The sequence below is a fragment of the Triticum urartu genome, chromosome 4A (assembly GCF_056163025.1).
Source record: "Triticum urartu cultivar PI428250 chromosome 4A, HENAU_Tu73, whole genome shotgun sequence".
Lineage (NCBI taxonomy): Eukaryota > Viridiplantae > Streptophyta > Magnoliopsida > Poales > Poaceae > Triticum > Triticum urartu.
The window spans coordinates 199,734,875-199,758,152 of NC_141876.1; the positions used below are offsets into that span (position 1 = coordinate 199,734,875).

The 23,278-nt window shown below is 45.5% G+C and overlaps 1 protein-coding gene across 1 annotated transcript; it reads left to right on the top strand.

Annotated features, from left to right (window-relative positions):
• The first annotated feature begins 7,464 nt into the window (after positions 1–7,464).
• LOC147975367 (uncharacterized) lies at positions 7,465–7,896 on the top strand. The gene has a single exon (XM_087520381.1). It carries the CDS (start codon positions 7,465–7,467, stop codon positions 7,894–7,896), a length of 432 nt encoding a protein of 143 aa, XP_087376507.1.
• The last annotated feature ends 15,382 nt before the right edge of the window (positions 7,897–23,278 follow it).

A 23,278-nucleotide genomic window follows, 5' to 3' on the forward strand; every position in this document is an offset into this window, starting at 1 on the left:
CATCAGTGGTCATACTTCCCATAGCATACATGCCATATCATCCTGGTGCATATCTTGGTATCATCTTTTGTGTCACAAAGTTGTCATCACATACACAATTGCTATCTTGGTTCGTCAAGCATTGCATGAAAAACAAAAAGATATCAAAATAGAAAGATCCAGACAAGCTTTTAAGTAAAAGGGAAAGATAAGCAAAGAGCTTTTAAGCAAGAACCATAGCATCATATTACATTAAAATTGACATACTCGATCATCTTGGATCATATCATCGGAATACCATACATAGAGCATACTTGGGATAGAAGTCGTTGCATTTTTGCTTAGTAGGTTGTGCACAAGTCTTCGTATCCGCCTATTGTGTAATCATGCTAGTGTCTCTCTAGCATTGTGCAACAAGAGCATTTTCGTGGATTCCACATTTTGGCTCATTCCTTGGTTGCACGACCCCATTTATCTCTCCGTGTGTGCGTTCCCGTGTACCATATCATGCTATTGGTCTACTTGTTGCATTTGCAAATTTGTGAATCTTTTCCAACATTATTGAAGCTCACTAACAATTGCAACAAATTTTGTGCCACCATCCTAACCGAGCTCGACCATAAGCTTATACTTGTGTAGGTGTGACAAACCGACAAGAATCGGTACCAATTGTGCTATTTCCTTGTTCCACATTTGAGTGATCATTGATCCATCTTCAACATCGGTCAAGGTACATTTGGTATAAGTTCTTCTGTTTCTCCCACTCACATATTTGCTTGGAATGATGAATAGGCCAAGTACTTCTACCAACCCACTCTTCATCAAGCAAGATGACGATATGTCCTCCTACTTCACAAAGAGCCACCTCTTTGGTGCACAACGAGCTTTGCATCAACAACAACAAGCAATGAACGAACACATCGACAACCTCGCCTCCGACTTACGACAATCTGAGCAATGTACAAGAGACTACTTCAACACATAAATGGCATCTCTCAAGGAGGATATTCAAACCATGATGGTCAACCTCTCTTCAAACTTGTCATCCTACTCAAGACGGGCCCGCTTGAGTGGACACTCCGACGACACCATCTCCGGCTCAAGTACACCGATATCGAACACTCTTCGTCGAGCCGCACGTCACGAACGTCAAGCAAACCGCAATCCTCTTCATGACACAGCTTCTCAAGAACATCTATATCGCCAAAACCAAGCTACCTTGGCGCAAGCACAAGAACGGAAATGCCTACTCCGACAAGAGGAAGAGCGGGCGCGCCAACATCAATAGGAGCAAGACGTCGAGGCACTCCGACAACAACAACAATGGCATGAAGCACAAGCACTTGAGGCCCAACATGCCCTTCATGACACAAATCGCGCCTTCGCTGACCGCAATGGTCAAACGCACGAGCAGCAAGAAGCTCTTCGTGAAGAAGTTCAAGAGAAGAACTATCAAGCTCGAGTGCATCGTCAAGACCCGCAAGCTCCTCGACAAGAACCGCAAATTCACCTTGAGTAAGAAGACAATGGAAATCCTCCAAGACAAGAGCAAGTTGAGGGAGTCAATCCTCCTCGTCAAGGACATCATCATCCCCAACCCCAACACAGTGAAGAGCAACACTACGGCAAGATAAAGTTCACCATGCCCAAGTTCACCGGCATCAATGATCCCGAAGAATGCCTTTCATGGGCATTGAAGGTTGACAAAATCTTCCGCTTACATAAATATGAGGAAGAGAAGAAGATCGTGATGGCATCCCTTGAGTTCCAAGACTATGTCCTCATTTGGTGGGAACAAGTCATTGAGCGCCGTGAGGCAAGAGGTGAACGACCCATCACTACTTGGGCACAAATGAAGGATGTCATGAGAGCACGTTTCGTGCCAACATACTACAACCGCGTCCTCTTCAAGAAACTCCAACTCCTCAAGCAAGGAACCAAGAGCGTTGAAGAATACTACAAGGAAATGGAGATTTCCATGATACGAGCCAATGTCACAGAAGATGATGAGAAAAATATGGCACGTTTCTTGAATGGACTCAATCATCCTATCAAGAAGATCGCCGACTTCCAACCATACTCAAACCTCATTGAGCTAGTGCACCAAGCTACCAAGGCGGAACAGCAAGTGTAAGAGGAATTCAAGTATGCCTAGTACTCTTCCAAGAACTACTGTTTCTCCAACACCCAAGCTTCAACGACTCCAACAACTTCTACCTCAACAAAGGCATCTACAAGCAACGATGACAAGTCAAGTTACAAGAAAACTTTGATAACCTCAAGTCATCCTCCTAATACAAGCAACTTCAAGCCGAGAGCTTCATCATCATCTACCCCAACCGATGAGACCATCAAGACAAGTTCCTTCAAATACTTCACATGCGGAGGCCGAGGCCACAAGTCTTTCGAGTGTACCAACAAATGCACCATGATCTTCAACGACAATGGTACATACGAATCCATGAGTGAAGGAGAAATGGAAGCCCTTGAGCAAGTGGTCATACACCGGCAAGTGAACGAAGATGAAGATGATCAAATATTTTGTGGCAAAGATCTGATCCCCGCTCTTGTTGTCTCCAAGGTCTTGACACTTCAAAATCAACAAGAAGAAGACCAAAGATGCCATATCTTCCATACCACGGTCGGTCTGTCAAGGTCATGATCGATGGAGGGAGTTCCCATAACTTAGCAACTGAAGAACTATGCTTCAAGCTCCAATTAGTCAAGATGAAGCACCCGCACCCCTATACGGTTCAATGGCTAAGCGACTCCGGCACTATCAAATTCAAGCATAGGATACAAGTTTACTTAAAAATCAGAGCTTACGAAGACACTTTGGAGTGTGATGTCGTTCCAATGTCCGTTTGCTACCTTCTTCTTGGGCGACCATGGCAATTTCATCGAGGTGTCATCCACAATGGGCGAACAAATCACTATAGCTTCAAGATGAAGGGAAAGGAGTATGTATTTCGACCTATGTCTCCAAGCCAAGTGGTCGCCGATAAGCAAGCCAGCCATCATGGAGAGAACAGCGAGATAGAGAACCACCAAAAAGAGAGTGAGCGCCACAAGCCCAAATTGAGTGCCTCCACGATGAGCGACAACAAGAACTTAGTTCTATTTGCCACCAAAAGTGAGACGAGAGAAGTATGTGAGAACCCATCAAGTGTCATGCACTATGTCCTTTTGTGCAAGGATGAGGCACCAATAGCTAACACCTCTCACAATCTACCTTTAGCGTTATCTTCTCTATTGCAGGAATTCCAAGATGTTTTCCCCAACGAGCTACCTCCGGGTCTACCTCCACTATGAGGCATCGAGCACCAAATTTACCTCATCCCCAGAGCACCCCTTCCTAACAAGGCTCCCTACCGCGTCAACCCCGAGGAAACCAAGGAGATCCAACGGCAAGTACAACAACTCATCGACGACGACCATGTTCGAGAAAGTTTGAGCCCATGTGTCGTATCAGTAATCCTTGTTCCCAAGAAAGATGGTACATATCGCATGTGTTCCGATTGTCGTCCTATCAATGCTATTACCGTCCGTTATCGTTACCCTATTCCACACATGGACGATATGCTAGATGAGCTTAGCGGAGCCACCCTTTTCTCTAAGATTGACCTTAGAAGTGGCTACTATCAAATACGCATCCTAGAAGGTGATGAATGGAAAACCGCATTTAAGAAAAAAATTTGGTTTATATAAATGGCTCGTTATGCCAATTGGTTTATCCGAAGCACCCGGTACTTTCGTGCGAGTCATGCATTTTGTTCTTTGACCCTATATTGGTGTATTTGTTGTGGTCCACTTTGATGATATTCTTGTTTTTAGCAAATCCCTCAAAGATCATGTCACCCATCTTAGAACCTTGTTGCAAACCCTTAGGAAATACCACCTTTATGCTAATTTGGACAAATGCCTTTTTAGTATTGATAAGCTTGTTTTCTTGGGTTTAGTTGTGTCTTCTAAGGGTGTTCAGGTAGATGAATCTAAGATCAATGCTATTAAAACTTGTCCCCAAGCAACCAACTTGCAACAAGTGCGTGGTCTTCTTGGTTTAGCCGGTTTATATTGTAGATTTGTGAAGGATTTGAGCACTATTGCTTCACCCTTGCATGCTTTGAGTAAGAAAAATGCGCCTTTTGTTTGGGGACCGTCCCAAGATACCACATTCAATGAGCTTAAGAATTTGCTTACTCTTGCTCCCGTGCTTGCATTACCCAAATTTGAAAAACCATTTGAAGTTCATTGTGATGCTAGTGGTAATGGCACAGGAGGTGTGCTAACGCAAGAGAAGCGCCCCATAGCTTACTTTAGTGAGAAACTTTCCGGAGCACAACTCAATCACCCCATCTATGACAAAGAGCTATATGCTTTAGTGCGTGTTTTGCATGAATGGGAACATTATCTTTGCCCTCATGAATTTGTCATCCATACCAACCATGATAGGCTTAAATACCTTAAGGGTCAAACTAAGTTGAACAAGCGTCATGCTAAATGGAGTGAGTTCATTGAGTCATTTCCTTATGTCATCAAGTACATTAAAGGTAAGGAAAATGTTGTGGCGGATGCTCTTTCCCGCATATTAATGCTTGTCACCCAACTTGAATTGAATGTCATAGGCTTTGAGCGCATCAAAGACTTGTATGCGCATGATCCTCCTTTTGCTATTCTCTATGCCAAATGTTTGACGCATACATCTTGGGAACGCTATTACATCAAAGATGATTACCTTATAAGAGCTAACAAACTTTGCATCCGCGAGTCTTATCTTCGTTTGTTACTTTTGCAAGAATCTCATGGAGGAATACTAAACGGACACTTTGGACGCGACGAAACTTTTCCTATGCTCTCCAAGAACTATTTTTGGCCCAAGATGTTTCGCGACGTCTCATGCTTCATCAACTGATGTTCTACATGTCGCAAAGCTAAGTCTAAAGCTCAATCTCATGGCCATCATATGCCCCTTCCAATACCATATCACCCATGGGAGGGTATTAGCATGGATTTTGTGCTTGGTTTACCTAGAACTAGAAATGGAAAGGATTCCGTGTTTGTTGTTGTGGACCGATTCTCTAAAATGGCACATTTCATACCATGTAACAAGATAGACGATGCTTCACATGTTCAAATATTTTTTGTAGGGAAATCTTGTGCCTACATGGAGTGCCAAAGACGATTGTCTCGGACCGGGACGTCAAGTTCTTGAGTTACTTTTGGAAGACCTTATGCGTCAAGCTCGGAATCAAGCTCTTGTTCTCTTCAGCATACCATCCTCAAACTGAGGGCCAAACGGAGGTCACAAACCGGACACTCTCCACTCTCCTACTCATGTTGATAAAGAAGAACATCAAGAAGTGGGAGGAGTGCCTACCCATCGCCGAGTACGCCTACAACTGCGCAAGACATTCCACTACCGGAAAGTCCCCCTTCGAGGTCATCTATGGTTTCAACCCATTGTCCCCATTGGACCGTCTCCCCCTACCACTTCAAGAGCACATCAATATGGACGCGAGTGCACGAGTGAACTATCTAAAGAAGATGTATGAAGATACAAGGCACACCATCCAGTGCCAAGTACAATGATTCGCGATGAAGCTTAACTTCAATGAGCAACCCATTATATTCAACATTGGAGATGTCGTGTGGCTACACCTTCGCAAGGACCGCTTCCCCAACGAACACAAGTCCAAACTTCTTCCACTAGCCGATGGAGCCTTCAAGGTGCTGGCACGCTACAACAACAACGCTTACAAGATTGACCTCCTACACGACAAGTACAACATGAGCGACGTTTTCAACGTCAAGGATCTCTCGCCCTACCATGGTGATGAAGATTTAGATACGAGGTCGGATCTTTCCCAAGGGGGGGGGGAGATGATGCGGAGCATCCCAAGGTCATCCCCATGGACCTACCTATGTCCCCAATGACACCACTTGGACTAATGACAAGGGCCCGAGCAAAGACTGTCGAAGATAAGGTGATCTCGCTCCTTTTCGAAATACCACTTTCTATACATGAGACATGGCTACTACCTCAAGCGGAAACACTATGTGTTATCAGGTACTTGGAGGAAGGTCACGGAGCAGCTACATCCAACGGACAAGACGATGAGGACACCAAGTGCGAAGGACGGGAAGAAGAGCTGCCACTGAAGCTACATCCACCTGACGACTGGTCGGGACCAGACGTCTAACACCTGAAGCCCCAGCCTACCCAGGTCCCAGCTAACGCAAGCTACAGCGGGCGGACGTCCGGCCAGGACCAGACGACCGGCCACACCTCTCAGCGAGCGGATGACCAGCGCCACCACACCTGAGCCAAAACAGGAGATGTCTGAAGTGACCGGACGACTGGCGACCGAACGACCGGCCATGTCCAGAAATCCGGTGCCACCTCAACCGAGGCAAAGTAAGCGGAAGTCCGGCAACTCCCGGACGTCCGGACGCCCATGAGCCACCGGACGACCATAACCCACCAGACGTCCGGTACTTATCTGTGCACAGTTTCAGGCCCGAGGGCCATGTACCCCTTCACTTCGTCCCCATTTGCACTAAGACTATAAATATTCCTCTTCCTCCTCCAAGTTAGGGTTAGCCATGTGATAGCTCATATTAGAGTTAGAGATTTTCTCATAGACTTGGTTACTTATCCTTTGGAGTCCATGACCTCTTCGGAGAAGATCCCCCATGCGGATTCAAGACCCCTCACGGGAAGACCCCCCCCCCCCCCAAGACCTCCTCTCGGAGAAGAACTCGTTACCTATGTATCATCCTTTTTTTGGATTTGGATTGTGCATCTCTTTGTGTTTCGAGAGTCTAGCATATGTGTGATCGGATCTTATTGGTTTGAGTGATTTCTCTTGTGTTTCCCCTTGTTCCCCTCTCGTGTTCTTCGTAGGATCCGCTCCAATCGTGAAATATCGGCCCGAGGGTTTTCACCCTACATCATTGTGTCTCACAGGCATGCACCAATATCAATCCGAACCAGATACGAGACATTTTTTGTGTGCAAAGGGATGGATATGTTTGTATATCTGTTCGTCCACCCAAGAGGGTTTTGCATAGGTCCCACCTTTCAATAAGGGTGCAGAAATAAAAGTAATCATAAAACGTTTTGCCACGGTGATTTGAAAGAGTGACCTCAACTAACTAGTGGCTCATGTAGCGATAGAAGGATGGGCACGTACATGGATACGGAACAATCCTCAGTACACTACCCACATAGCCTTTTCGTTTTGCAGGTTGGTCTACGTAGTCGTCTAATCAACTGCCTACATGCCACTTCTCCCATTTACTTCTCCATCGGGAACCGGTTTTCCTCGGCTTCTTCACATCTCCTTCATTTGCGTTAAAACCATACTGGATTCACATCCTCTTGGAGTAATTCCGAAGCCTCTTTAAATAATCATCTTCTTCAGTTAGACTAGCCATCTTAATCCTAATTCTCTAAACCATAGCCCTCCAGTCCAGTGGTTCCAAATGGCGAAAGAGATCCCTATGCTGGTTTTTAGCGTCAAACATGTCCTCGTCGAAGGATCGTTGAGCATAGTTGCCATCATCACCGACAACCCAAGGGTTATTCCGGAGTGGATCAATAATGTATCCAACTCCCTCCAAAAGGTGGAGATGAAGGTCGTCGGTCTCCATGTAGAGTACAGGGAGCGTGCCACTAGGAAAATCCAACGCATCGCTGTCCTTCAGTTGTGCCTCGAAGATGAAGTTTTGGTGTATCACATCATTCACACACCCTCCATACTAGGTGAGCTCCATGGTTTCATGTCTCAGGAGGACATATACTTCTGTGGGGCAGCCATCGAAGGGGACAAAGAGAAGCTGGCGTCGTACAACCTTGACATGAAAAACATCGCTGACCTACAAACCAGAATTCCTGTAGATGATTGTGATAAATAAATACCATCCCTATTCAATGTAGCAAATTCTATGCTCGGAACAAATCTTGAGAAGGGTGACGAAATGTTGGGATTAAGGTTTTCTGGATGGGAGAATTATCCCTTGACCTAAGAGCGGATAAAATATGCTGCCTTCGATGCCCGTGTGAGTTTAGAGACAGCTGCAAGGTCGAAAGAGCTTGTTGCAAAGCCGTCTCCCACAGAAAATGAGAAGAAGAAGAAGAAGAAGAAGAAGAGAAGAGGAAGAAAGAAGAAGAAGAAATTATAGATCGATGAACTATTTCTTCTCTTGTAAAAATTATATTTCCTCTTTGTGTACATTGATATAGATGAACTATTTCGCTCGTGTGCATGTCTTTGGAACAAGTGTACTCTGTGTACATTGATATAGGTCCGCTTGACTATAATGAACTATTTATCCACCTAGTTTTCTCTACTACTGCTCCTTGTAGTGAGCGGTATGCAATGCATGTGTTAGTAGACATGACAGCTTGTCCATGGAAGTTGAACCACGACAACCATCACGTTTCTACCTCTACCACACACGATTCCCAAGACGTTGCTCCAACCCACGGCACCACGTCCCCCGACATGCGCCTCACCCCTCTCGGCCCCACCGCCCAGCCTTTGTGTGCATGACATGAGGGCCAGCTAAACTACGGCCACCATCAAGTTTCTACCACTGCCACACACGATTCCCACAACGTTGCTCGAAACCATGACACCACACGGCTGCCAACATGCACTTCACCCCTCTCGGTCCCACAACCCCTCTGCTTTTATGAGAATGGCATGTAAGCCAGCCACATTTAGGATCCACATTTCATTGACTCAAAGGCAGGTGCACTAAGCTGCTGAAGCTCAGTCCCGTGGGTCCCGAGAGGGAAATGTAACTCCCGCGCCAGTCCTTCTGGTGCTCCCATAGTATGAACTCATGCCAAACTCAAAGTTTGTTTCTTACTACTACCAATGTGCCGGCTCGTGCGTTGCAATGGATCCAAAGTAGTAGAATAATACTTGTTCACAAACTTGAAATATAAACACTCTAGTTTTGATATACATATATCAGTAAAACTAAATTATGCTTCATTGAAGACATATTTGTTGGGCTATTTTGATGAGCTGAGGGGTGGGTGTGGATGGTTTCACATGGTCTGAGAAGAAAAATAGAATCGGAAGTAGCACAATATGTTGGAACGTGTCAGAGGAAGGCTGGCAGTAGCAGTACAACAAACATCACATGTGCACCATATTTTGAGAAGGGTTTAATGTAATTTGTGTGAAATGTGTCTGTGTGGATGTACGGTTAGTACATCCATATCATTGACATTCATGCACGCAACAAAAATTTGTGTGCATGATTTCACCCTATTTTCATATTCTGTTTGGGAGTGGATTTTATTTTTGTAATCAGAGCTCATTTTTGTAGTTACTTTCAATTTAGACTATGCATGTATTATTGCGAGAGATAGATATAGAGAGGATCTTTGTGTGACAAAGATGGGGGCGGGGCGGTGATACCTAATGCGAGAGGGGCAAATGCGTGTTCGAAAGACTTTGTGTGTCATAAAGAGAGGAGTGTCCGAAAGGGAGAGAGGGTGTGTGTGTGTGTGTGTGTGTTAGAGAGAGAGAGGTGCATGTAACATCAGGATCGACAAGGTTACGAGGTTGCAGATGTGGTAGAGCGATAGTGTGTGTGTGATGAAGGGACACACAGACAGCGTCTGTTTGCGTGTGAGAGAGCTGGATAGACCTCGACAACACGGCTGGCTAGGGGTGGAAGGTTATGTGTGGTACAAAGAGATAGTAGAGATAGAGATGAATGCTTGTTTGTTGCAAAGAGACCTAACTACATAGATGGGGATAGCAAGAAGAAGAGAATAGCGGTCTGCCTTTTTCATGGGATGGGAGAGAGATCAAGAGACATGCATCGTGTGGAGAGGTGTGTGTGTTGAGAGAGAGAGAGGCGTGGACCTGAATAATGAGATGGGTGCTCATGTGTATGTTATAGGGAAGGAATTGTCTAGGTGCTAGTCTTATGATGGCGAACCAATCTTTCAATGAGAGTGGGGATAATTATCAATTTGGTGGATTTTGATGTTGATGATCTAGCTATATCGTACCCCGTGATACAAATCAACAATCATTACTAAACAAATCTTCGATGGACGATGATCTTGTCGTATGCACAAAATCGACCTGAATAACGAGATGGAGTTTCCCCAAGCAACCAAAGAACCGACTAGAACTAAGATAATGCAATCGTAATTGCCAATATGAATTAATTAAGGACAATGGTGGGGTTGCTGGTACTAAACAAAAGGCGATAGTCCTAGACACACCCTGCAAATGCAATTATAGCGAAGCAAAACAATGTGTACACAACAATGCGAGTTCTAACCTAGAAAAAGGGTACTAACCTTATTTATATCTATAGACTATATTACCATATTTTTTATTTGTATAGTTATATCTATATCTATTCCAGCCCCTCCGTTTGTAATTTACTCCATGCATATATAGCTTTGATTACAGCAAAATTTTATAAAGCTTGACCAAATTAGGTGAAAACAATATGAACATTTACACTAACAAATTTACACGATGTGGAAAGAAAAGCAATGATGAATCAAATGATATATATTTGGTGGTGTATATATGTTAATACTTTTTCCTACAAATTGTTGAAAGTATACAAAGTTTGACTTTAGAGAAACCCAATTTGCGGTATTATGTATTATATATTCTATATTCATTATTTTTCCTGAGTCAATGCGTGTATTTTCACGTACACGATATAAAACAGTTGATTGATGTTGATCCAATGGTCCAGGTGGTTGCGATTCAGATCTACTATAAATTAATTGTACCCATACACGTTCTTCTCGAATGAACAGCATGACAGTGTGATCGATCCATGGGTGCCTCCCACATCATATTATTCATACTACGTTGACTAAAAAAAGATAAATCACCCAAAACAAGATCTTCCCATATTTTGTTCCAACGATGTTGTGCCATGCACGTACCTAGTTGTATAGTGGTAGTAGTAGTACAAAGTTTGTAGTAGGAGTAGTAAGGAGTGCTCCTACTCTGTCAACGAGTCCCATCTGACACCAAATTTCTTGGACTCCATGCTACAGCTAGATCTTCCCCTCCTCGTTTGTTTTCCAACACGACAGGTGGGGTGCAGTTTGCGGATTTTGGTTTTCTCAACTGTGGTCCCACATGGAAGTTAAAATGCTAGGCTACGCGCCTTCCCTGGCTATCTGGCGTGCTGGATGGACCGCGGACTACTCCGATTCCCGGGCGAGTGGGTGTACGATGCGAACGCGGCATGCCTTTTCCTTTTAAACAAGTATAAATTGTAACATTTGGTTCTGCGTGCGATTGATAGATAGAAATAACAATTGGAAATGCTAGGGCGGGGCTTTCCCTGCATGATAAGCAGGGTACTAGCTAGGTTTCGCATCATCGGTTTGGTCACATGCAGTCCCACATGTTGTAGTGATATAAAGCCTAGCCAATGCGCGTTGATGGGGGGGGGGGAACGAGAGTGTGGTATGCGACGGGGAAGGGTCATGCTTCATGTACGAGTTCCATTTTCTCATTTTGAACTCGCCAACATGATAGGCGTGCTGCACGACTAGTTTTGAATTTATAAGTTCGGTCACGGTTTTTGAATTTATGAGTATTTCGTAGGTCGGGTCATGCATCGTACATAAATTATGAAGTTGATGCAAAAGGTAAGCACAACTTATAAATTGATAGAGGGAGTACTAGTTACAGACTTACAGTGATGCATATAATTGACGCCAAATGTGATCAAAGGGATCACACATGTCTTTATCGACTAGAACGACAATGCAATAGTAGAATAAGAATTAAGGCCATGATGACGCGATCACAGTGGTGATTACAGGAGGCAAGAAGAAAGATGCATCCATCAACAACCTCCTCCTCCTCGACTCAGTGCATCGGGCCATTGACGGGCGGCTGAGGAGCGGAGAATTTTGTGGCGAGGTCAAGGTGCTACTCAAAAAAGGTGTCCAAGGCTTCTAGCCGGTTGACGAAGGCCAACATAGTAGCGTCCTCAGCTACCTTGTATATGCCTATGTACATGACTTCCTCGTAAACGTGGATGTGTAGGTTGATGAATTCTTGTAGGGAGAGGCGCCTAGCGGCAAGCGCGACCTTGAGGTGGACATTCTTTATTGCGTCGGCAGGCAGTCGCAGGATCAGGATTCCTTGAAAGAGTTTCTCACCATGGAGGCCGATTAGGGTGGCAGGCAATGAGCATCCTAGGTGCCCAGGCTGGAGGAGTACGATGATGTTGTCCGCGAGCTTCTTCACGATGGTGAACTTGTTGATCGTGGCAACGATCATCTTGTCCAACTGCGAGTCTTAGCTAGCGTCGCAATGGCTATGAACCAGTCGTTCGCCAACACCATCTGAAGATGTTACTCAGTGCCATGCCGTAGGCCAGCATTGTGGACCATCTGGCACAACCGCTAGCCGCTCGCACGTATCGCCGCCATGGGTCTAGAGTGATCACTTTTGCGCTGAGTGTAGGTGCTTGGGTGCATATGATGTGGTAGATGCATTGGAATGGAGGGGCACCTTTATATGAGTGCAAACTGCATTGCAATCACATCGTGCTGCCTCTTTTCCCCGTCCTCCTTCCATTACCTCCGTCATGCATTCAGCATGCTAATTGAAGGAGGATGCATCATTGGCCGTTTAAGATTTCGGGAACTGCTACCCTCTCTCTCGTCTACATTAAAGCCATATCGGGAACTATCCTAGTTTACAAGTAGCTGTCAAATTGAATAATACTACGCTGCCCTCTACACGCGCGGATGAACATGCCTCCTCGCATCCATCAAATGTCTCCATTAAACCTGCATGCAAACTAAGAAACCTACTCCGGCCACACATTCGTTCATGAGCGGGTCGGAATTAAACGCAACGCCGGCCGAGCTCCTCCCGTCCGCCCTCAGTTTAAACAAGGACAGACACCGGCCAAGCTCCTACCATCTGCCCTCTATTTAAACAAGGCCAGACAACGGGCAAGAATCACACCCCTCCGCCGCTCCCCCACCTCCTCCTTCACCATTTTCTCCACTCTTCTGATGGCTTCCGAGGAGCCGTTCTACGGCATACTACCTGGCTAGGTGCCCCCCCGAGCCCTCCAAATACAAGCGAGGCCACTCGGAGCTTCACCTACCTTGCCTGCCCCGACGGAGCTAGTTGCCGCCCCAAGCCAAAGCATGGTTCAGCAACTCGTCGCTCCAGTTCAACTCGATGAGGAGTGGCAACTTGCTCCACGGCGGTGAGCACAGCGGCACGGGCGTCCTCGCTATCGCATCATACCGCGCCACCCATGTCTGCGGCCGCACCACCCGTGTCTACGGTGGACGTGCCTCCCGTATCTGTGGGTACGCCTCCCGTGCCTGCGGCAGTGCCATGCAGGCAGACAAAAATTGGGTGCGCGAAGAGTGACGAGTCGGTTGCCAGCTTCTCCGTGTCCGCCACCATCATCAAGGAGAAGTAGAACATGGAGGCCGCTGCTGTTTTGTCCCATGAAGGCCACCGCGGAGGCGTTAACTACGTATAAAGGTGGTCTCTTGGCTGCTACGTCTCTTGCGAGGACCTTCGTTGACCCTGCAAGTGTCTGTCGGACATGAGGAAGACAAAGGGATCCGCAGGCAGCCATTCAGATTAGGTATTAATTATACCATGGGAGCCAGATAGAACTATTTAGTTCACGTAAATGTAATGAAATCCCTCAAGTTTATATGAAGATCCGACTTTTTTATTCGAAATCTTTCATGCTTATATGAAATCAGTCCGTGTTTGCACGAATTTCCTCTAGTTGGTTAGAGTTCTGAAAATGTATGTCGTTGGCGTTGGATGTCATCCTCCACGGAAGTAAACAGGAGGAAATTTGTCAATTGCCATTGGAGATGCTCTTAGTCTGGAAATAATAGAGTCACATGCAATCCATTTGAGTTAATTGTGTGTATGATTCTCCCTCTATAAAAAGTTAATTGCATCTACAGTGTACATGATTTGGAGGGTGGCTACAGATTCATACATAAAGTTGAAAATAAACAAATCCATCCTTAAACTTGTATCCTAAGTAATCTCTGGGTTCCACTGTCAGTACAGTAGCGAAAGAAGTATATATTAAAAAAATCTAAAGTTTAAGACATAATTCAAATTCAGGTCATCGCGTTGCGAGCATCCGGCAGTAACCAGTCCACCAGATGTTCCTTGTGGATGATGCAAGAGATTTATCTCTACTCCTATAAAAAAAGAGTTGGTGATGATGGTGTGCCTGCCATTCTGCAATATAGGCCGTCCAATTTATATTTGACGGATAGGAAGGAAACTATGGCAATTTTGCAAAAAGATACCCACACCCCTCTCCACATTTGAAAATAAGGCCTTCCCTCGTTCATCCTTATAAATAGTTACTGCGATAATAGGGTTGAAGTGATATATTTTATGTCTGCCCCGAATGATCTCAAATTCACTATTAGTAACAAAGAAAAGGTTGCGTAGTTAATTAACAGAAAATAGGGTGAAAACTATCACATGAGGCTAGTAAAAACAAGGCACACTGGGTTCAGCATCACCGTCACTACAGCTATGCGCACATGAGAAGTATACATATCCAGGGGGTTATGAAGAGAAAGATGTATCGAGTGTGTGTGAGTGAGGCACAAAGACACGACTAGCGTGTGTGTGTGTGTGTGTGTGTGTGTGTTTGAGAGAGAAGCCAATTGATAAATTAAAATCAAGATTGAGTTGTCACCCTTCTGCTATCATTGTTGGGGGTGGGGAGGGGGTAGGGAGAGAAAGACGTACACTACTAGGGAAAACCCTAGTAGTAGCACGGGTTTTGAGGCTAGCAGCAGCGCGGGTGGCCGCGCTACTAATAAGGCGCTACATCTAACTTATAGTAGTAGCGCGGTCCTTACCCGCGCTACTACTGTTGACGATATCAGCAGCGCTTTTTATGAACGCGCTACTATTACTTAGCTGTAGCGATTTCGCAGTCCCTCGCTACTGCTATATCTTTCATCATTTTCCCCCGTACCCCTTTCCCTTTCAGTTTCCCTTTCAGATAGTAGATACTAGGTACTGCTAGTAGATATCAAATTCATAAACCATTACTGGGTAGTACTCCCTTCGTTCCAAATTACTCGTCGTGGTTTTAGTTCAAACCACGACGAGTAATTTGGAACGAAGGGAGTACTAGATAACAATTTCATGCATAGTCAACATGCATCCTCAAGCAGTACAAGGTCATATCAATGGCGATCATCATACATAGTTCTAGATGATATCGACGACGATCATCATATATAGTTCTAGATGATATAGCCACACACACATATGTAGTTCTAGATGATATCGAAGACAATCATCATCCTCAAGCCTGGCCGGTTGGTGTTCCTGATAGTAATTAGGATGGCCTGTCCAACACGAAGATTCTTGCCATCGAGGAATTTCTTGCACCCAACCGAGTTTAAGTGTGTGCGATCGTCCGTGTCCACGCGGTAAGTACAGGTTGTGACGGAGCCCCTTGTAGTAAGGCGTAGTCCAGCTGAGCCTTCTTCATCAGGCTCGATACCATAACTCACAGATATGCTCTTTGCCAATTTCTGAATAAGAAAAACATTTCAATTAATAAATAGCCTCGCAAATAAGTACATATGGATTATCTACACTATTAATAGTTTCCTTAGATTCTACACTAATAAGAATGTGATCGAACTCTACACTAAAACATACCATCGACTAGATTCCACACAATATACCATATCATTGGACTGTACACTAAGTATTTCATCAGATAATTTGCATTTGTAAGTATAACATACCATATCATGTCGATCAACCATGGTATTTGTCAGGCGGGTCACGAATGGCACCCCGACAAAGTCAGCACGTGGCGGAATTATGTCCCACAGGTTGGACACCTCCCCCTCGCTCAGCCTTGTTCTTTGAGCTACGGTGGCTTCATGAAGTGGGTCCTCATCATCTTCATCGAGTGGGTCCTCATTATCTTCATCATCTTCATCATCTTCCACCAGGTTGAGATAAATGACAGCCAGCTTGGGTCTTTCTGCTCTGAAGGAGAAGCTGATCAACTCACCACTAGTAAGACGCATACGAGCAATGAAATGGGCCCATCCATCCCCTCCAATATGCGACATATTGCGTCCTTTCTCGACCTCCATAGTGTACGGCCCCCCAAGAGCCTCAAATGTCACAGTGTCTCCTGTCAGCTTGTTGAATTTCAACCTCACATTGCATGGGACGATCTGTGTAAAATAAGCAAAATGACACAATGCATTAATGCCAACACTAAAAATAAAATAGTTATTACATTTCATCTAATTTCTTACCGCCGCATGACGAAAACCCGGCTGGAAGTAGATGCCGAACAGCTTGCCAGTTGCAAGGCTGCTGGCGCACCTTGACTTGCATAGTCGACATAGTGGTGGTGGTGGTGCCATTTTTCCTAAAGCAATATGAGCAAAGGATTAACGATCCACTTCACAGGAAAGAAAAACAGTAGCATGAGATATTTTTGGTTCTTCCGGGAGAGGCAATTTGATGGACAATTATAATCCTAAGATCTAGTAACATATTAGATGACAAGGTACCACCTACATTTTGCCAAAAAGTAACTTATTAAAAAAACAAAAGCAACTACGTACCTATCCATGTACAGAAAAAATAACAATAAAATGGTGCATACTAAATCAACTAAATGAACTAGCCTACTAAATCAACTAAATCAAAATGTTCTAAATCAACTAAATGAACTATCCTACTAAATCAAAATGTTCTAAATCAACTAAATGAACTAGCCTACTAAATCAACTAAATAAAAATGTTCTAAATTGACTAAATCAACTAGCCTACTAAATCAACTAAATCATATCAACTAAATCAAAATGTTGCATATGAACTAGCCTACTAAATAAAAATGTAGCAGGCAAGAGGGAGAAGGAGGGGCGACTCAAGGAGGGAGAAGAGAGTAGGACGGAGGAGGAAGGCGGAGCGAGGAGGGGCCGGCCAGCGGCCAGTGGAGGGAGGACGGAGGAGGAAGGCGGAGCGAGGAGGGGCAGGCCAGCAGCGAGTGGAGAGGGAGGACGGAGGAGGAGGCCGGTACCGAGTCCAGCAAGGAGGAGGAGGTGATGGCGGCGCAGAGGGAGGAGCGGCGACGGGGGAGGACCGGCGTGGGGGATTGAGAGGGATCCAGTGAGTGTGTGACTATGAGTGGATCGGATAGAGGAGATGGGGGTGGGAGATGGAATGGCTTAGCAATAGCGCGCTATAGAGAAAGACGCTACTGCTAAACTACCTAGCAGCAGCACCTTTCACAAAGAATCGCTACTGCTATGTGTCAACATGTAAAACTAGACTTAGTTCAATGTATCAAAAATACATTGGTCATCAACGATCTTTTTGTGTACAATCTGATTTGTCAATATGAGTCCTCACCGGTTTAGGAATAGGTGAAGACTCATATTGCAGCCACAAATTCTACACATAGAGTTCAATGATGACCAAGTGCTTGTCAAAGTTTGAGAAGTAACATATTTAAGGTGGTAGAAACTCTCTCCACGGAGCGAGGTGGGACTAAATTTTTGTAGTAAACTTAGCAGTAGCCCTTATTGGCGAAATGCGCTGCTACTATGCTACGTAGTAGTAGCGCCCGTCCTTATAACGCGTTGCTGCTATAGCTAGCCTCGCGGCGGCCTCATGGGAATTATAGCAGTAGCGCGCCTTTGAGCGGGCGCGCTACTGCTATATTTATTTCAACAGCGTGTTATTCTTGAGCCCACTACTGCTAATTAGCAGCAGCACCTTATTTTAAAGCGCGCTGCTGATAAGATTCTGTGTATAGGCTTTTCCCTAGTAGTGGTATCGAGAGTGTGCGCGTGGTACGCACAGAGGCACAACTAGCGTGTGTGTGTGTGTGTTTGAGATGGAAACCAGTAAATAGATTAGTATCAAGATTGAGGTGTCACCCTACTCCTTCGGTGTTGGGAACTGTGTGTGTGTGAGAAAAATCTCAAAATAAAAGGCGCTCTACTGGAATCCCATTGTATGTATTCATATGGTTCTGAGACTCGAGTTAACCTTATGCATATGTGCGCGAGACATAGTTATACTTTGAGACATTAGTGGCTGTGTGTGGGCGGAATTAAAGGGGTGGGCGTGTTCAACAGAGAGAGCATGTGTGTTTTTGTGTGAGAGACTTGTAGGACGTGGTAGAAAGACAAATTCTAACCTTGACGGAGCGAGAGAAGTACACGAAGTGCGCGTGTGTGATTCTGATGCCCACGGAGAAATGAGATATGTATGCCTGTGAGAGAGATTGAACAATTCATTCACGTATCACCATCTAGCGATCGTGGACATGCATTGCTTGAACATAAATCAATATCTACTTCATATCATTGCGAAAGATACAATATAGATTCAATGTGTCGGATCTTGGGCTCCGCAGACCCTTGAGAGGTTCGAACACTGGGGTGCGTACGAAGAACATCCTCTCCCCAACCTGCTGGCCCAACAATTCCACAGCCTAGCTCGACAAACCCAAGGGAAAAGAGACACAACGGTTTATCCCGGTTCGGGCTACCTTGCGGTGTAATACCGTACTCCAGCTGTAACACCCACGGTGCGGCTATATCTCCCACGTGTCGGAGCACGACTTAGAGTCATAACCGCATAGTAGGCATGTCGCAAGAGGGGTAATCTTTACACATCCCATGTACTGAATATGAAAGGGGTAAAGAGTTGGCTTACAATCGCCACTTCACACAATACACAAATATAGCATTACATCATCCAGAATACATTCAAGGTCCGACTACGGAACCAAAATAAAGACAACCCCAAATGCATAGATCCCTGATCGCTCCAACTGGGCTCCTCTACTGATCGTCCGGAAAAGAGACATAGTAACGTCCCGAATCCTCGTCGAACTCCCACTTGAGTTCGGTAGCATCCCCTGCACGGGCATCATCGGCACCTGCATCTGGTATTGGAAGTAATCTGTGAGTCATGGGGACTCAGCAATCTCACACCCTCGCGATCAATACTATTTAAGCTTATGGGTAGGAAAAAGGGGTAGTGATGTGGAGCTGCAACAAGCACTAGCATATATGTGGCTAACTTACGCAAATGAGAGTGAGAAGAGAAGCAAAGCACGGTCGAGAAGCTATAAGATCAAGAAGTGATCCTGAAACTACTTACGTTCAAGTATAACACGAGACCGTGTTCTCTTCCTGGACTCCGCCGAAAATAGACCATCACGGCTACACACGCGGTTGATTCGTTTTAAATAAGTTAAGTGTCAAGTTTTCAACAACCGAATATTAACAAATTCCCATCTGCCCATAACCGCGGGCACGGCTTTCAAAAGTTCAAAACCCTGCAGGGGTGTCCCAACTTAGCCCATCACAAGCTCTCATGGTAAACGAAGGATATTCCTTCTCCCAGGAAGACCCGATCAGACTCGGAAGCCCGGTTACAGGACATCTCGACAATGGTAAAACAAGACCAGCAAAGCTGCCCGAATGTGCCGACAAATCCCGATAGGAGCTGCACATATCTCGTTCTCAGGGCACACGGGATGAGCCAGACGTCGGGTTGGCATAGACCCTGGTTGCCCAGGGAGCACCGGACATCACTCAGGTTGGACCAACACTTAGAGAAGCACTGGCCCGGGGGGGTTAAAATAAAGATGACCCTTGAGTCCGCGAAACCCAAGGGAAAAGGCTTAGGTGGTAAATGGTAAAACTAAGGTTGGGCCTTGCTGGAGGAGTTTTATTCAAGGCGAACTGTCAAGGGGTTCCCATAACACCCAACCGCGTAAGGAACGCAAAATCAAGGAACATAACACCGGTATGACGAAAAATAGGGCGGCAAGAGTGGAACAAAACACCAGACATAAGGCCGGGCCTTCCACCCTTTACCAAGTATGTAGATGCATTAAAGTAAACAAGATATAATAGTAATGATATCCCAACAATAATCATCTTCCAACAAGGAACAAACTCCATCTTCACCTGCAACTAGATACACTATAAGAGGGGCTGAGCAAAGTGGTAACATAGCCAAACAACAGTTTGCTAGGAAAAGGTGGGTTAGAGGCTTGACATGGCAATATGGGAGGCATGATATAGCAAGTGCTAGGTATCGCGGCATAGCAAAAGAGCGAGCAACTAGCAAGCAAAGATAGAAGTGATTTCGAGGGTATGGTCATCTTGCCTGCAAAGTTCTCCGAGTTGACGTAAGCCTGATCCTCGTAAGCATACTCAATGGGTTCCTCAATCACGAACTCGTCTCCGGGCTCTACCCAAGGCAAGAACACAAGCAAAGGAAACCACAATCAACCACGATGCAATGCGCAAGCAACATGATGCAAAACATGGCATGATATGCGGGATGTGATATGCAATGCCTATGCGTGCTCCGGAAGGAAAAGATTGAACCAGGCCCCAACTTGGAAAACCAAGAGTGCTGCTAGAAAGATGAGTTGATTTCGGTCGAAATCGATATAAAGATCACCGGAATTGGATGCATGGTTTGCAAATGGCAAGCAAAACAAGAATGACACAATTCTGCGATTAACATCACGATGCCACCTAGAATGCAACAAGAAACTAAGCTACTGCACTCCAACATAGCAACAAATCACATGGCATTGATCTACTCAAGATGCTTGACAAAAGATGAACACTGAGCTACGGCCAATTCACACAAGATCAGGTTCAAACAAGCATGGAAAAAGTGCAAAAGAAATCAGCATCACAGACTTAGTGAAAATACTAACATGCCAGGAATTAACATCACAGAGCAATGTTTAGAGCAAGCAAACAAAATGCTACAGGAACAGAACATAGCAAACAAAGGCATGGCACGAATCTACTCAAAGCATATAACAAAAGTCCATTAGTAACCATAAGCCAAAAAGGATCAAAATGTATGATGGCATCCATGTAAACATAGCAAGTTTCGTTAACAGATTCAGACTTGGCAGAAATCTGGACATGGCAATGACAGAATTATGAAGGCACGTTTGCGATCAACACAAGGAATTGCATGACAAGCTAAGCATACTACCAGCAAGAAGACATGATCTTGAAGCCAAACAAAGCAAGAAAAAGTTAATAGCATACATGGATCAACTACAACAACCTTGGCAAAATTGATTAACACGTCAACAATCTGCCAGGAACATTTTTTAGCAAAAGTAGAGCAAGATTAAGTCATGCTAGGGCACTCCATAAATGCAAACATGGGCATGTATGGATATAGCATAAGCATATTTCAAAATCATCCTTACTTAACATACTCAAAAGAAGCATGGATCTCTCTGTAGCAATATGAACACATGACATAAAAATAACAGCAAAGCAAAGACTGAACTTCCAAGTTCCTGAAATCAGCAATATCACGAGAGCTAGTTTGCATGCTTGTGATAGTCACCACATTTATCACAAAAATACATGGCATACACCCCTGTAAAGATGGCATGACATATCCCAAAACACATGTAGAGCTCATGCCCATATGCAGCACACAATAAATGTAGCAAAAATGACAAATGCTTATAATCTGCTAAGAATCAGCACCTAACAATTTATAGCACTCTTGCATCAACTATTTGGGCATCAAGATGGACTCAAACAAGCATGGCACAATGGAACAAAATGAAGAGCACATCCTTGTGAACATTTTGATACATAGCACACACAAAACGGAGCATCACACAGGAAGTTATGGCATGATGAATAGTGCATGAAATTATGAGCAGGGACAAAGACATAGAGAAAACGGGGTCAACCTCTAGGGTTCAGATCTGGATCTGGCATGGATTACGAAGATCGCCGGAGAAGGAGTTCGCCGGAGATGGGGGAGTCGGCTGGAGATGGAGGGGTGAGGCGAATCCGGCGAGGTAGAGGCCCGATCCGGCCGCGGGACGATGGCGGCGGCTCAACGGGCGCGGAAGCCGAGGCGGATCTGTGGCAGGGCACCGGCAAGCGGACGCGCGGTGGCAGGATACGGCGGTGTCAGCGACTGGTGGCGGAGGCGGTGGCCGGGCGGCGGCGCAGCGCAGGCGCGGGGCGGCGGCGGAACCGAGGCGCGGGTGGAGACGCGGTGGAGGGGCGCGACCCGGTCGGCGCGCGGGCGGGCCGGCCATGGGCCAGGCGGGCCAGTGGGGTGGGTGGAGGCGGCGGGACACATGGCACGACAGGATTGGGCGCGGGTGATGGAGGACGTGTCCGGCGGCAGCGGACGCGTCCGGTGGCGGCGGGAGGAGCTAGACTAGGGTTTTGGACCCGAAATTTCGGAGGGGTGCACATATTTATAGGTAGAGGGAGCTAGGAGAGTCCAAATGAGGTGCGGTTTTTGGCCACGTGATCGTGATTGAACGGCTGAGAGGATGGAGGGGTTTTGGATGGGTTATTGGGTTACTTTGGAGGGGTGTTGGGCTGCAACACACATGAGGCCTTTACGGTTCCTCGGTTAACCGTTGGAGTATCAAACAGACTCCAAATGGCACGAAACATGACAGGCGGTCTATCAGTGGTGTACCAAGGCCGCTTGGCAAATATCGGTCCAATCCGAAAATGTTTAACACCCACACACGAAAAGAGGCAAAAAGGGGCGTAGGAGGACGTAGGAGTGTCGGATTTCAAAACGGACAACGGGGAAAATGCTCAGATGCATGAGACGAACATGTATGCAAATGCGATGCACATGATGACTTGATAAGAGATGCGTGACATGAACAAAAAGCAAAACGAAGACAAAACACAACCACGAATCTCATAACTTAGAGCCGAAAATGGCAAGAGTTGGAGTAAAAATATGGTAAGTTACATCTGGGGCGTTACAACACTCCACCACTATGAAAGGATCTCGTCCCGAGATCTAGGACTGAAATAACTCCGGATATTCGGAACGAAGGAGGTCCTCGTGTTCCCAGGTGGCTTCTCGGTCGGAATGATGTGACCACTTCACTTTCAAGAATTTGATAGACTTGTTGCAAGTCTTGCGCTCGGTTTCTTCAAGAATATCAATAGGATGGTCATGATAAGACAGGTCTTCTTGGAGATCGATCTCTTCGAAGTTTAAGGTGCGGTCAGGAGTCTTGAAACACTTGCGAAGCTGCGACACATGAAACACGTCGTGCATGTTTGCAAAGTTGGGATGAAGCTCAAGTTGATAGGCGAGATCGCCTCTTTTGCCAATGATCTTGAAATGACCCACTTATCTAGGGGCAAGATTCCCTTTGATACCGAAGCGACGAGTACCTTTCATTGGAGAGACGCGGAGGT